At 46.4% G+C, this 13,448-nt stretch overlaps 1 protein-coding gene across 1 annotated transcript in view; it reads right to left on the bottom strand.

Annotated features, from left to right (window-relative positions):
- Positions 1-13,448, bottom strand: part of NTN1 (netrin 1) — a 120,637-nt gene that overhangs the window by 51,025 nt on the left and 56,164 nt on the right. The window contains exon 2 of the mRNA XM_085298309.1: positions 6,914-7,102. Coding sequence (XP_085154435.1) covers positions 6,914-7,102 — 189 coding nt within the window. The remainder of the gene's footprint in view (positions 1-6,913; positions 7,103-13,448) is intronic.

Below are 13,448 nucleotides of genomic sequence, written 5' to 3'. Positions count from 1 at the left end.
GTCTGTGTTTTACAGATCAATGCCATGAATGTCTGGGCCTTTTCCAGCAATGTGATTTTTTTCAGAGGTAACCAAGTCTTGATACAAGAACTTGATCCAAATCCTGCCAGCACTAAGGGTAGGCTCCTCTGTCGTCTAAATGGTAGCTTCAGCTGGTCTTCAGAGAAGATGAATAGATGAAAAGAAAGGGAAGGAAGCTTGATAATGAAAGGCAACTYCTTTGGTGGCATTCATAGAATGTATTGCTTTGGACTTCATTGTGTAAAAGCATACACAAGCAGGAATAGAGACGAGCATCAATATGAGGCTGCTGTGGGGAGAGAAGCTGTCTCTCTTAGGATGTGATTCATGTACTCTTGAAGTGGACATCAAGGGTGGATCTAACAAACTGATATCCAGAAGTACCTAGTTGCCTGTGGTGATGGGATAGAGTCTGGTGACCCACCTAGATGACAGAGATGTCTCATTATCATGAGAAAAGGCAGGGATGGGAGCCCTGCCAGGAAACATCTAAACATCTTTCAGTGACCAAGCCAGTCTATAGCATGGCAGGGTAAGTCCTAACTCATCTTCAGAAATAGCTGTTAGAGGATCCCCCAGACGGCTGCTGGTGTTTCATTCAGGTGGTTCCTGTGTCCTTGGGATATAATAGTAGTGAGCTTGTCTGATGCTCCTAGATCTGGATCTTGGACTATGGGAGTGGGAAACATCTCCTCAGGCTGGAGAGACACTAACTATCACCTAAGCCTTCAGGCAGTTGGATGCAGAGAAGCACCAAGGATGCAGGTTCTCTTCCAGACCTCACCATGTCTGCCAACCCACCTCTGATAACAGTGGCTTTGCCCCACATTGCGAGGGAAGAAAACACAGGCTGATCCTCCAGGTTCTCTCTATGCTCTTCATTGGGATGTCGCATGCAGGAGCCAGAGGAGAGCAACAGTGGGAGATTAGTATGGTGCTGACTGTGGAGCTTATCCTCAGCCTTTGCTTCTGTTCCTCTAATAMAGATTTTACCCTGTTGCCTACTGCACCCCCAGCTTCTCTGTAAAGCTCCAGGCAGTAGGAACAGGATTCATCTCCCTTAGTTTTAGCCATGTAAAAAGGAACTCTATGCTTTAAAAAGCTGGTCAAGCAGCTCCCTCTATAGTCAGTGGAGAGAGACAGGGAACATGTCCCACTGTCCCATCTCCAGGGCTCTCATCTCATCTCTAGACAGCAGAAGAAGCCACAGAGTCTGGCTACTTTAGTCCACCCCCCTACTCTAAATGCCAGCAGCTGGATGAGRTGAATTGGCATCTGCACCCATCAAGCCCAGAGCCTGGAGGTTCAGCCCACAGAGACTGCAGCCACTATCTCTGAACTCAAACTGTTTCCAAAAAGCAATGTCAAAATCTTGTACTTTTGAGTGTACAAGCCAGTGCAGTCAGGTAGGTTGGGCATGCTCTTTTACAGAGGCTGATAATCCTTCAAAACGAGTTTAAAATACTGCTAGGATTGCCAAAGATGTAGGGCTAGAATAGTGTAGCAGATAGATAGGCAATCCCTTTTTTAACCAAAACTCTAAGTCCTAATGAACGTGATCCCTTCAGGTGCCAAATTCTGCCCCTCCACAATGGGCTTACACTGGCAGCCTCAGCAGAAGTGCATTCAGAACACATATCATTTGTCATCTTTTCATCAAAAAGTGTGTAAATCCTTCCCTCAAAGTGCAGAGCTGTTTTATAGCAAGGCTATAAAACCCTGCAGAGTCTCTGTTCCAATAGAATTACATTAGTGCCAATAATCTGGCAAATATCAGGAGTGAATTTAATCAAAAGAASTAACACCAATGCCGTGATTTATAGCCATTCATGATGGAATGGAACGGACAGAGGTTTGCAGGACTCAGACGTGGAATTTCACTTGCAACATCATTTGGAGCAGAGGGAAAGCAAAATAAGTGGGAAGCACAGTTTCAGCATTTTCGAGCTGTTCATGTTCTCACAAAAAAAATCAGTGAGAAAGAATAATTCATCTTTGTTCCAAGTTTTAAAAGATGGGCATTCAACTTTTCACATCTGGGTTTTTGTTGATTAAAGTTAAAAAAAAAATGTCAAGGTGTCAGATTGCCAGGAGAGCTCGCACATCTAAACAGTGTACCTAGAAACCAGGTTTTCAGTGCAGCTGCCAGAAGGAAGACCCATCATATTTCTGAYCCCACTGGAAGGAGGTCACTAATCCCTCACAGCAGAAGACCAGGCCTATCGTCAGACCCCTCCATCCCAAGTATACCCATGCGAGGCTGAGCAGAAATCGTTTGTGTAGCTGACCTCAGAACTTTATCTCAAAACTCCAGTGGAGCCCAAGCTCTTGCATGAGTAACTGATGTCTCTCACTTTGCCTGACCACCCACCAACAGCAGTAAYAGCACTCCTTCAACTTCCAGCTCTGTCCTGGTAGGCTCTGGCACACTCCCAACATTGCCACTTCATGCAATATCCCTGTTCCATCTGTCATCAATTCCTTTGCGTGTGGTTTACAGACTTCATGCCATGCTCTGCCTGTTGCGTGGCTCTGGGTCATGGCATCTCTGATCACTGATGACTTTTTCTTTTTGCAATAAAATAACTAGAAGYAAACAAATATACAGGCAAGCAATATGGTATGACTGCACTACTCTTTAACTATTATCAGGTTGGAAGTCTTCTTTAAAGCCCAACTTCTTATGACCTTACAAGTGCTGCTAAGACAACTTTGTTAARACATCTTTTAAAAAAGTTTGAGATATATTTCATTATAGATTTGGCTATTAGAAAAATCATCACCCAGGGAAGTACAGCATTGCCTAGCTTTGCTTTCTGTTCACAATTCATTTCACTATCTGAACCTCACACCGTTGTCCTTTGATATATGGAGAAGTTTGTGGCATTTTCTTTTTCTTTAAAGAAACAGTCAACATGTAAAATTTTTACATGCTGATAATTTGGAAAAAATAAGCCACCAAAATTAGGTATCCAAASCATGTAAAATAACACAACTTATTCCACTATCGTTCTGTATTATGTGACATTAGATTCATTATGAATTGAGAAATATCGCCTAGTCTGTAGGATGGATAAGAGATGAGAAACACAGGTAAGAGGAAAAATTTAGCTGAATGTCTCTGTTAGGCTGAATTAATGAAGTTGAACTAATACAAAACGTCTTCAGCAGATCTTTCATAGAACATTGGTTATAAGTTCACCCTAGCTAGCCTATGCTTGTAAGGGGGGGGGGGTTAGATTTGCTGCATGCTTCCTTGACTGTTCTCTATCAATTCACAAGATTATTAAATGAATTTTGTTTAAAAATTTCATGTGTAAAATAAGAATGGAGCAATGCAATGGTTGAAAGAATCAAGTCTTATACAGAAAACAATCTGTCATGTGAGATGAAACGTAAGGCAGTTGTAAGGGAGATGGCAGATGATACARGACAGTTAATTTCTTAATTCTAAATACATTTGGTCAACATGAGRTGCTGGAAGAGCTTTGCCCATTGACAGATAGCTTGGTGAGATGATAAATTAATATTGTTATCAATGGAGAAATGACTGAAGTTATTAGATGGTGGTTCTTTTTAAATGCCTGTTTTTTAAGAATTATTTCAGAATAGTTTCTGAATCAGTGAAGAAAACCAGGGAAAAAATAAAATCCCTAAATCATAAACAGACATCAGGAAAACTGTTTTTCAAAGGAATATCCTTTGCTGTAGGAAACTTCATTTCATCTGTGTCTATATAGGACACTGGATTACAYTGGCAATAAACTATTCCAAATACTGTGAAATTGTGCTAATACCCTGAGAGTTGAGGAGCTGGTCATTTACTAAGCATATGTATTACACACCTTTGTATTTATTAGCTCTAATAGCTGCATTTTTGTTATAAACCATGGGAGATTAGAGAAGTACTTAAATTTGTCAATCTCAAGTTTCAAGAGCAGGAGCAGTTCGAGAAGGCAATGGGATAAGAAAAGAACAACTGCAAAGTGCAGTTAATAGAGCAATTCAGCAAATGGGAAAGGCAGCCTTAAATGTTTGCAAACTGCCTGGCAAAGCCTTGTTTTCTGGTGCTCACGTGGGGAAACCGAGGCACAGGCCGTGTGCGTGGGGAGYGGGGTGTCGAGACAGCGTCTGTGGCTGACACTTTCGCAAACATCCCTGCATCATGAGAAACACCTGGGCCAAGAGATGRTATAAACTCTGTGCGCTGGCAAGGCGGAGGCACAAGGTGCTTACACACTCCTGGAGGAAAATTACTTTTCAGAGCAATTGCCTTTGCTGTGGGAACCGCTTCACCTGYGGCTGCATCCATCCCCCGCCCCCAGGGGAGCCTTTCGGATAAGAGAGCGTGTTATCAGGCTCTTCCAGCCGCAAAGAGGTTAGCAGGCACGAGGAGCCAGGGAGACAGCAAGGGTAAATGGAGAGGACATGATGGCCAGCCGGGAAGGACAGTGGAGAAAAGCAAGAGTGAAGTCCTCAAAACCTCCTCAAGGAGRGACAGCCTGGGACAAGCCACCACCGAGGGATGGAAAGGGCAAGGGAGCATCAGACCTGCCCTGCAGCAGAGCATCTGCTCCCCTCTATGGGCTAGCGTGCACCAGCCCTACGAACCAGACAGCAGGGTAAGGGCATACATACATACATATATATATATATGTATATATGCATGTATGTATGTATACACACACACACACAAATATATGTATATATATAGTATATATAGTGTGTATTTATATGTATATATGCAGATCTATGCATCATTGTGGCTAGAAGGGAGTACTCCTCTCCCCCAAGATCCTTCCCCAGACCTACGAGCTCCTGCCCCAGGAAAGCAGCTGGGAGAACTGGGCCAAGCCGCAGRAATGAGCCAGCGCCCTGGGAAGGAGTTCGGAGCGCTTCGGGAGGGGTGGGAAGCCCCCACGCTGCCCCGACCTTGCTTTAGGAAGCTCTGAGGTTTTGCACAGGTGATTTCTACTCCCTTCGGCAGGGCGCCCGCGGGAAGGCACCGCGCGGCCCGGTGCGGGGCCGGCGTGGCGTGAAGCAGCGGGAAGGCGCGAAGCGGCGAGCGCCGCTCCGTGAGAGCCCGCAGCTCCCCAGCCGGCGGGTGAAGGGTCCCGTCATCTGCGTCGCTCCCCCCCGCCGGCTCCAGCGGAGGAAAGACCATGCGTTCAGAATTTCCCTTTGTTTGCTTCAACCTAATGCTTTGCTACTCGGGCTGTGACCCGGCCTTGAAACGAAAAATAGGAACTTTCTTACGATGCACGTATCCGCTCGGGATCCTCCGGGCTGTGCCCGCCGGGTCCTGCGCCGCGACCGGCCGCCTGCAGCRCGGGAACCGTGCAAGCTTCGCGTGCAAGCGGCTCGGCTCCCCTCTCCGCTGGGYTTGCGCAGGGCTCTCTGCTCTGCGGGCGCTTGCTGCGGCCCCAAAATGGCAATTTTCTATCCCCCTCAGAGCCACCATTCAGCCCCGGGCTTTGTTCACATCCCACCAACGYGCTCTCCGGCTGAAGCTGTAGCTTATTAGCAATCGTAATGCAGGGCGGTTTGAAAATGTCTCATTGAAATAGTTTTTACAAGGTGAAAAAAAGGGGAGTAGGACTGTCTAAGTAAGTGATTTCTTTTTCTGTTTTGGCAAAGAGGGTCTGTTTTCAGTGGAAAAAAATATGAAGAAGCGTTTTCATTAAAAAATTGAGAACGCTGAAGACCCGAAGCTTTCCAGCCAAAAATATCCGKCTCAGGCCAAAAAGCTTTCCTTTTCTTGTTGAAACTAATGTTTAAAGAGAAAAGAGCTGAAGCTTTCTGTGGGAACCCCCAACATCTTCTAATCCGATTTTTGAACATTTATTTGAATTATTTAGCCRTGTCTTAGGTTCAAGATTTGTGTCTTCCAGCAGACAGCTGAGACTTAAWTTTTTTTWWWAAAAAAAGGAGAAAAGGTTCATTTTAAGGAGCTGCTCTTATTTAAAACAACAGAGCATGAGGAAAACATGTGGAGGGGTAGGATGGTGTCCATGCTGTGAWCCACCCAGGCCATCCCAAGAGGTGGAGGACGGAGCGAGACGTCCGCRGGGGCTCGAAGGAGGCGAGCATTGCTTTTGCAGGTGCTCAGGTTTGTTGGTGTGCGACCTGGGAAAAGCAGGACATGCAGGCGGCGGCGGGTTTTAAGCAAGCGGCTCATTTGCCGCCCGGATTAATCCCACCGGCCTGTTTGCACCTTTGTCTTTCCTCTCCTTTGTCTGCGCTTTCTTCGCCGCCTCTTCATTTCTCCTTGCCTGCTCACGCGTGCTTTGAATGCCTGCCCGACGCCGCGGGACGCTTGCGAGCGGTGCGCGTGTTTGTGTGCGGCGCTGTTAAGCTGCCACAGGCCAAATGATTTTGGTGTGAAATTYGAAGATTGATTGTCTTGAGATGCAGCCGCTAACCCTGTACCTGGGATTTTGTCCAAGTCTGCTTTTATGTACGTGCTAACCAAGTTAGCTGTGACTATCAGAACAGAGGGGAGCATAACATACAAGTCATATTATTACATCAGTTACATATAACATATATATATATATATATATATATATACACACATACATATATATGAGTTATAAGTGAGAAAATAGTCCTTTGAAGTCTGAAAATACTTTAAATTCATCCTCAGCAGTGAGGATTTTTTTTTATCTTGATGGCCTTCTCCTCACGAGGGGGCTGGGGAGATTGAGGGAAGGTGAGAGTCAGTAACGATGGGATAAGAAAAAGCATTCTGATAGTTTGGTTTTGAGAGAAGAACGGGTAGGGAGAATTTGGCAGTAGAAATAGCTGTGGAAACAGAAGAGGGAGGAAGGAATTGGGAGGAGAAGGAGCTGCACACGGTCCTGTCCTTCCCCCAGCCCCCCAGTCTGGGTACCTTTGCAGGCTTTCCTGTGGGAGATGGGCTTGGTCAGATCCCGGTAGAAGCCCTCCTTGCAGTAGTGGCAGTGACGCCCCGCAGTGTTGTGCCGGCAGTTCAAGCAGACGCCTCCACTCTTGCGTCCCGACAGCTTGTACAGCTCCATGTTAAAGCGACATCTCCGGGCGTGAAGGTTGCAGTTGCAGGCTGTGGAGAAAAGAGCAGAAACAGTCACCAGTGGCATCCGGGGGTGATCATGGACGTACCTACCCCAGTTCGGTCATGGGTCTACAGGCTAAACAACAACATATTAAAAGAGAGAGGCTGGGCATGCTCAGGTCCTGAGTTGGGACCACATGCCTGGGATGGAAACATGAGGATGTCGGAGGAGGGGATGCTGTGATGGCATTGCCAACTATGGGAAGCCCTCTGCTAACCCAAAAYTCTCCAGGGAGATCAGCATGGTGCTAAAGCCTCTGGCTTTTTGGAGGGGGAGCTGAGGGTCTGAGAGCACTGAGACCTTGCAGAATTTCACCATCGTGACTTACAGCAAAAGTATAAAACAGGAAATGTCCTTTTTGCCTCTCCCCGTTCTTAATGTGAATCAAAAGCTGGGTCCCAATGCAAAGCTGACCTCGAAGGTGGTGACCCCCTCTGCGGTTAGAAAACTGCCTTGCAGAATCCCTTGACCACACCAATTTTGTCACATGAGCTTTGCACTATTAGAGAGAAAAAAGATTTCTCCCCTGCACTGTTAGAGAAATACATTTCCAGGCACCACCTGCCCATCTTTCCCAATGCTTGCACTTGCTCACAGTCCCAGTGCACATGGATGTTCGAACACTACATTTAATTTCAAGACCTTCTGAGCCAGTTTCTTCCCTTGTATTTCTTCCCATGTTTGGTACTTGCATCATGAGGCTCTATTACATTTCTGTGGCCCAGAACATACCAATAAAATCTTGTCTGTCTGCATCAGCATCTCTCATCCCATTGCTGAGATGGGGCCAGCCTGACGCCCAGTAGTCAAATACCAGAAAGTCCCTCACTGCTTTGATTAAATCTGCTGTGATTGAACCTGCCGGGAGATGTCCAATTTCTCCACCATATGCAGCCTAATGTCAACACAGGGACTATTTTAACAAGGGGCCTTTGCAAAAGAAAACTTAAGAACTTCAAAAGCTCAACCCCAGAGCTGTCAAGGGAACATCAAGAGGCAGTTGCTGGGGCTATGTGCTTTGCAGAGAATTTTATAGCTTGTTTTCTTTTCCCTTTGCTTTTATTTGCTCTTCACCCCTGAACAATGCATCTGTGCAATGCCAACCCACAGCTGGGCCTCTCAGCTCTTCACGAAGGTGTCACAGCTCTGGGCTTGTCACCTCCCTTTAGAGCAGAAACATCTTAATCCCTCATTCCTTCCTGTTTACCTTATGGTGCTTGCCCAAGACAAAGACAAGCTATATTTGCTTAATTATCAAATTTCAGTCCAGAAAATCAAAGTGCAGTTCCGGATTATTTATTAGGAAAATCCCCAGATAACTCTTGACATTAAGCCACAGTGTAGCTGGAGAGCAAAATCCTCTGGATGGCTCCAAAGAAGTTGGATGAAGAATGCTCTCTCTGCTTTTCCTCTTTCAGTTTGATTTCTTCTGGCTAACGCAGTGAGGCACGACCTCACGTCTCAACCAGATCCAAATACTTCCAGAGTAGGAAATGCAACGACCAACTTGCTAATAGTGAGAACAGCAGCCCCAGAGTGGTTTGTCAACCAYGAGAAAGTGAGATTCCCGACACCAGCCAGTGACATAACTTTAATCTGAGGACATCTGAACAGGAGAACACGATCAAGGAGACTAGAGACCCAGCTTCTGCCTGCAGAGGGTATTGCTGCTTTTTACGTCTGGCCTGTCCCAGAGACACATTTGCCAGCTCTGCAAGTGCAGTTAAACAGACTGTTGGCATCTAAAAGAAACATAGGGGCATGCACCTAGTGCTTTCTGTGTTCCGCCTTGTAGATTTTTTTCCTCCCGTTAATCTCCTCTTGATCTCAGGGAGAGCTTTCTGTGCCTTTGCTAGGAGTGCCCGAGCAGCTGCTCAGCTATGGTATTCTCCTTTTCTTGTGACATGCTGGGCAACCCCTGCCAGCATGATGGTTCTGTGGCACTAAGTGCTGCACAAATAAGAGGATTAGAGATGATTCTTGCCCTGCAGAACGTATGATCTAAGCTTTCAGGAAGGAGRTGGTGGTATTTTTAAAGTACTAAGCCTAGTTTTACAGAAGAGAAAGTGAGATGCTCAGATTAAACCATTTTCTCGGATCATGCAGGAAGCATACGGCAATAGTGAGAACTGAGGCGCTAGTTCAAGCTACTGCCTTCACCACATGTGTGGTGCTGACGAGAGGAGGACAGTGGCTGTGATGTGGAGGAAGCAGCCCAGAAGTCCTTTCAACTGTAGCTAACTACTAAGGCAACAACTTTCTTCCTCAGTGGCACCAGCCTTGGGACTTGACTTGAGTGAAGGAAGAAAAGAAGAGTTTCCCAATTTGAGGATCTGTCATCCCAGCTATAGATTACAAATTCTGCAGGCACATCTCCATTGTTCAAAGCCTTGAGATTCCCTCTTCAGTGCTACACGCCACAGGAACTAGTCCCCATTCACCAACACGAGGAAATATTTCTCCAGGGAGCTTCCTGAACTCATGGAAGACCTGGTTGTTCCTTGAAGGTAGTGGATACGTGTGTTTTTCTATGAGCATGAAAGCTCACCTCATTCTAGAACACATAATTAAATAAGAGCTGGAGTTCATACTCAAGTATTTTACAAGATCGTATTGGAAAGTCCCTTTTTAAAATTCAAAGCTTGGCCCACACTAAGAGTGAAAATTTTTGCATTTTTTTAAGTTACTTGATAAACAGATTTTTTTTTTCAAAATCAGGAAGTAGAAGTCCCCCATTTTTCTCAAAATCTTTGCAAATATTTTAGAAGGTGCCACCGAGTCAGTGCTGCCACAGAAATGTGAAAGAAAAAGCAGGGTGTGCAGAGTTCCTTGCAGTCCATCTCCCCAGCACAATATCATTTTAAGCTGCCCTTCCAGGRATGAGAAAGTCCAGTGCCTAGAGAAGGTAAAGAGCTGACCTGAGCAAGAAGCTCAGAGAACTCCCTAAAACAACCATCTCCATCCCCATTCAGAGCAAATGACCTAAAGATCCCATATGCTACCCGTGTACAAGCTCTCGCAGGAGGGAATGATGGGGTAGGGAGGATGYGCAGGGTGTATGAGCCCTCCTTCACGCCCAGCGTGGCACACGTGCTCCAGGACACAGGTGCTCACAGTGCAGCATACAAGCTCTCATCCACACTGAGGCTGCCTCCATCCTGCTTGCACCTTGAACAACCGAGGAAAAGGCACTGGTCGGGCTCTGCTTCACCTCCGTTTCTCTGCAGTCTTGCATCCCACTGTACCCAGCCTCCGCACAAGCTCCTGGCCAGCACCCTGAGCAGCCAGGTAGCAATGGCCACCTCTCCTCTGTCATTTTTCAGAGTATTTTTGGTTCTAGCAGTTTGGGCTTGGCTGTGTCCCCTCCTTCCCCCTGCACTCCCAGGGTACCCAGAAGCTCACACTGTGGTCACTCTCATGACCACATACTGTGGTGGCATCTTTGCCAGCTCTTGTGCTTTCCAGGTACTTTCTGGGCACCAAACAAATGGAGATCCCCTCCTAACCCCAGGCACATGAATGCTTTTCCATCTTCCTCTCCTTCTGAGTGACCCCTTTGTGCAGACAACATAGACCAAACTGACACAAGGAGAAGGTTTAACCAAAATTATTATCTCTCATCCTACCCTTGAGTGCCTGAGCCCTGAATACTCCAGCGCTGTGTGCTGCCTGGCCATCAGCCAGCGCTAACAAGCAGTTAAGTCTCTAGCTGACATGCTTACAGGTGCCCAAAGGGAGAGGCTTGGTCTACTGATGCAAGATCACCATCCTATTTTTCCTGAGAATAACTCTCAGAGAAGGAAGAGTTAAGGCAAATCAATAAATGGCCTATACAGGCATAGGAAAGATTCTTGCTGGGGACCAGGCTGTGACCTAGCCAGTCATCATGCCGGTGCTACAGCTCAGAGAAGAAAGGCAGTAGGAAMTCAGAGATGCTTGGTGCAGGCAATGTCTAGGGTGCACAGGAGTTAGTAGTCAGGATTTCACAGATCCAGTAGTGCATTGCGATTCCTTCCATTGCCCCTAGATACCACCTCTGAATCTGTAAGAGGTCCTCATGCATCAAGGACAATACTTGTGCTCTGCCAGAGCATGTTTTGTGGAGGAAATGAGGATCCTGCCTGCTCTTTCCCTTGGCCTGATGGTTAATCACCCACTGTGCTAAAGCATTTTGCTTTGTTTCTAACATAAATTGGCCTGGCTTTAATTTCCAGCCACTGCTTCATGTTTTGAATTTCCCCACTACCCTAAGTGGCTCTTCAGTAACCCATCTTTTCTTTCTATGAACATCTTTGGTGGCTGTAATAAAATCACATTCCAGTAACATCATCTATGCTCTTCATACTGTTTTTTTCACCCAGTGTAGAAGATGCATTTGCATGGTCCGCAGACACACAGCAGACCTGGATGGGAGCAAAACATTTGCCAGGTGCTGAGAACTCTCTGATGAAAGGTTTTGGCTCCAGCTGCTTTACGCTAAGCTCGATGCTGCTGTCTCCTGCTCCTCTCTTTCTCTTGCTCCTTGGCAAACCAAGGACCTCACTAGCCTTTTGTTCACTGATTTTATTGTGCACAGATGTACATACCTTCATCAAACAGTCTCTACCTGGGCTGTCAGGCTCTGATATAAACAACCAGATATCAGTTAAATGCAGATGTTTAGAAGCATAGAGAAAGCTGGATCGGAAAAGAGGAGAGCTGTGTTTGGAGCCTTTCAAAGAAACTACAACAGCAATATCTCCTCGTTAGAAAATTATTTTTAGTCTTGCGTCAAAAAAATATTTTAGTCAAATAAATTCACAGAGGAAGGTCAATGCAGATAGGATTTTCCTTGAGAGAGAATGAAAGGAGATATCTGAATTGAAGGGGCAGGCTGGAGTCGGACAATGGGAGCTGCGGTTGCGGTCTTTTGTGCTGCCACGCTGCCCTCCAGGCCCCATGTCCCAAGGCCCTGCATCTCTCAGGATGCATTCCTCTCCGTGGTTTTCATTCAGCAATGACAATGCTTTGAGCCTGCCCTTTCAAAAGACCCCACCCTTTCAAAACTTATATTTTGGCAATTTTTAAAATGAAAATTGTTTTATTTTTTAACAAATGAAAACCCCAAAACATTTTGTTTTAATTTTTATGAACAATAATTTGGGGGAGGGGAAGGAAAGGGAAGAGAAGGGAAGGGAGAGGATAGAGGAAGCTATGGGCTGAAAGTAATCTCTAAATTTGACTTGAATTTATGAATAGTCTCGGTCTCCTTAAAAATGTTCTTTTCACAGATAACTTTTTTGCAAAAAAAAATTTCTAGCTCAGCCTCAGGCATTATTTCTCTTCTGCAGAAGCAAGCCTCACATGTCTTGTGTCAGTCTTTGCGAGGAATACTCTGCCTTGGTTGCCTTTGTGGAGGGCTTTTCTCTTGGGGGAGGAACCCTGGCGTCCTTGGCAGCCTGATGCAGATAGGAGACTTACCACCCAGCTGGCTGCTGAAATCCTGTTTTGCTAAGAACTTTTTTCCTAACTCAGAGCTACACAGGAAGAAGGTGCACAGGCTCCTCTAGCCCTGAAAATGCCCCTGGGATTTTTTTCTTATTTTTGAGGGCCATATTGGCAGTGAAATGGCCACCCTCAAAGCAAAGAGAGGGGAACGATGGAGATGGACCAGCCAGACCTGTCTGCTTGCTAAGACTGTGAGATAAAGAGAAAGCCCCTAGAGACAAGGCAGGAGGGTTTCCTTGGTTCCCTAAAGCACTGAGTCCTTTCGGGCTTAGTGTCAGTTTGTTAGGTTGATATGAACTTTTGGAGTAGCCAGGCATGAAACAGGAGCTGAGCTGTGGTGCCCCTGTAAGTCAGAGCCCAGGAGGCACAGCAAGCCCCCGTTCACCTCGGGCCAGCAGTGCTGGGCGGCACACATTGGGCCTTCTGAGAGAAGAGCAAAGGAGCAGCTTACTTCCCTCTGCTGCTGCATGGCCATTTCCAAGGGTGGAGGCTGTCCCCTGGGAGCTGATATTGCACTGAAGTGTAAACCAGAGGGTCTCTGGGAGCCAGCCCTGACAGCCTATCCATCCAGGGACCTCCCTTGCGGTTCATGGATGTTGCTTGCCCTAGGGAGGGAGATTTATATTCATGGCCATGGCAGGAGTGAAGTACTCATGATACAGCCAGCACATGATCACTAGGGCCATTGAAGTCATTGGGACCGGGACTGCAAGTTGCTTTTGCAGCTGAGTGACTGAATCTATCTCTGCTTGCAGGGCAGGCTGCACTACAGCCACTAGGGCTGCAGGGCCAAGGCAGAGCTCTCCCACCATGGCTCGATGCCATCAGCTGCAGACCCAGTTGGCT

This window comes from Rhea americana, unplaced genomic scaffold (genome assembly GCF_003343005.1).
Source record: "Rhea americana isolate MKP2758 unplaced genomic scaffold, rheAme1 scaffold_138, whole genome shotgun sequence".
NCBI classification, from domain to species: Eukaryota; Metazoa; Chordata; class Aves; order Rheiformes; family Rheidae; genus Rhea; species Rhea americana.
Note: the sequence above shows the minus strand (reverse complement) of the source record. Positions and strands in the feature narration are given on the sequence as shown.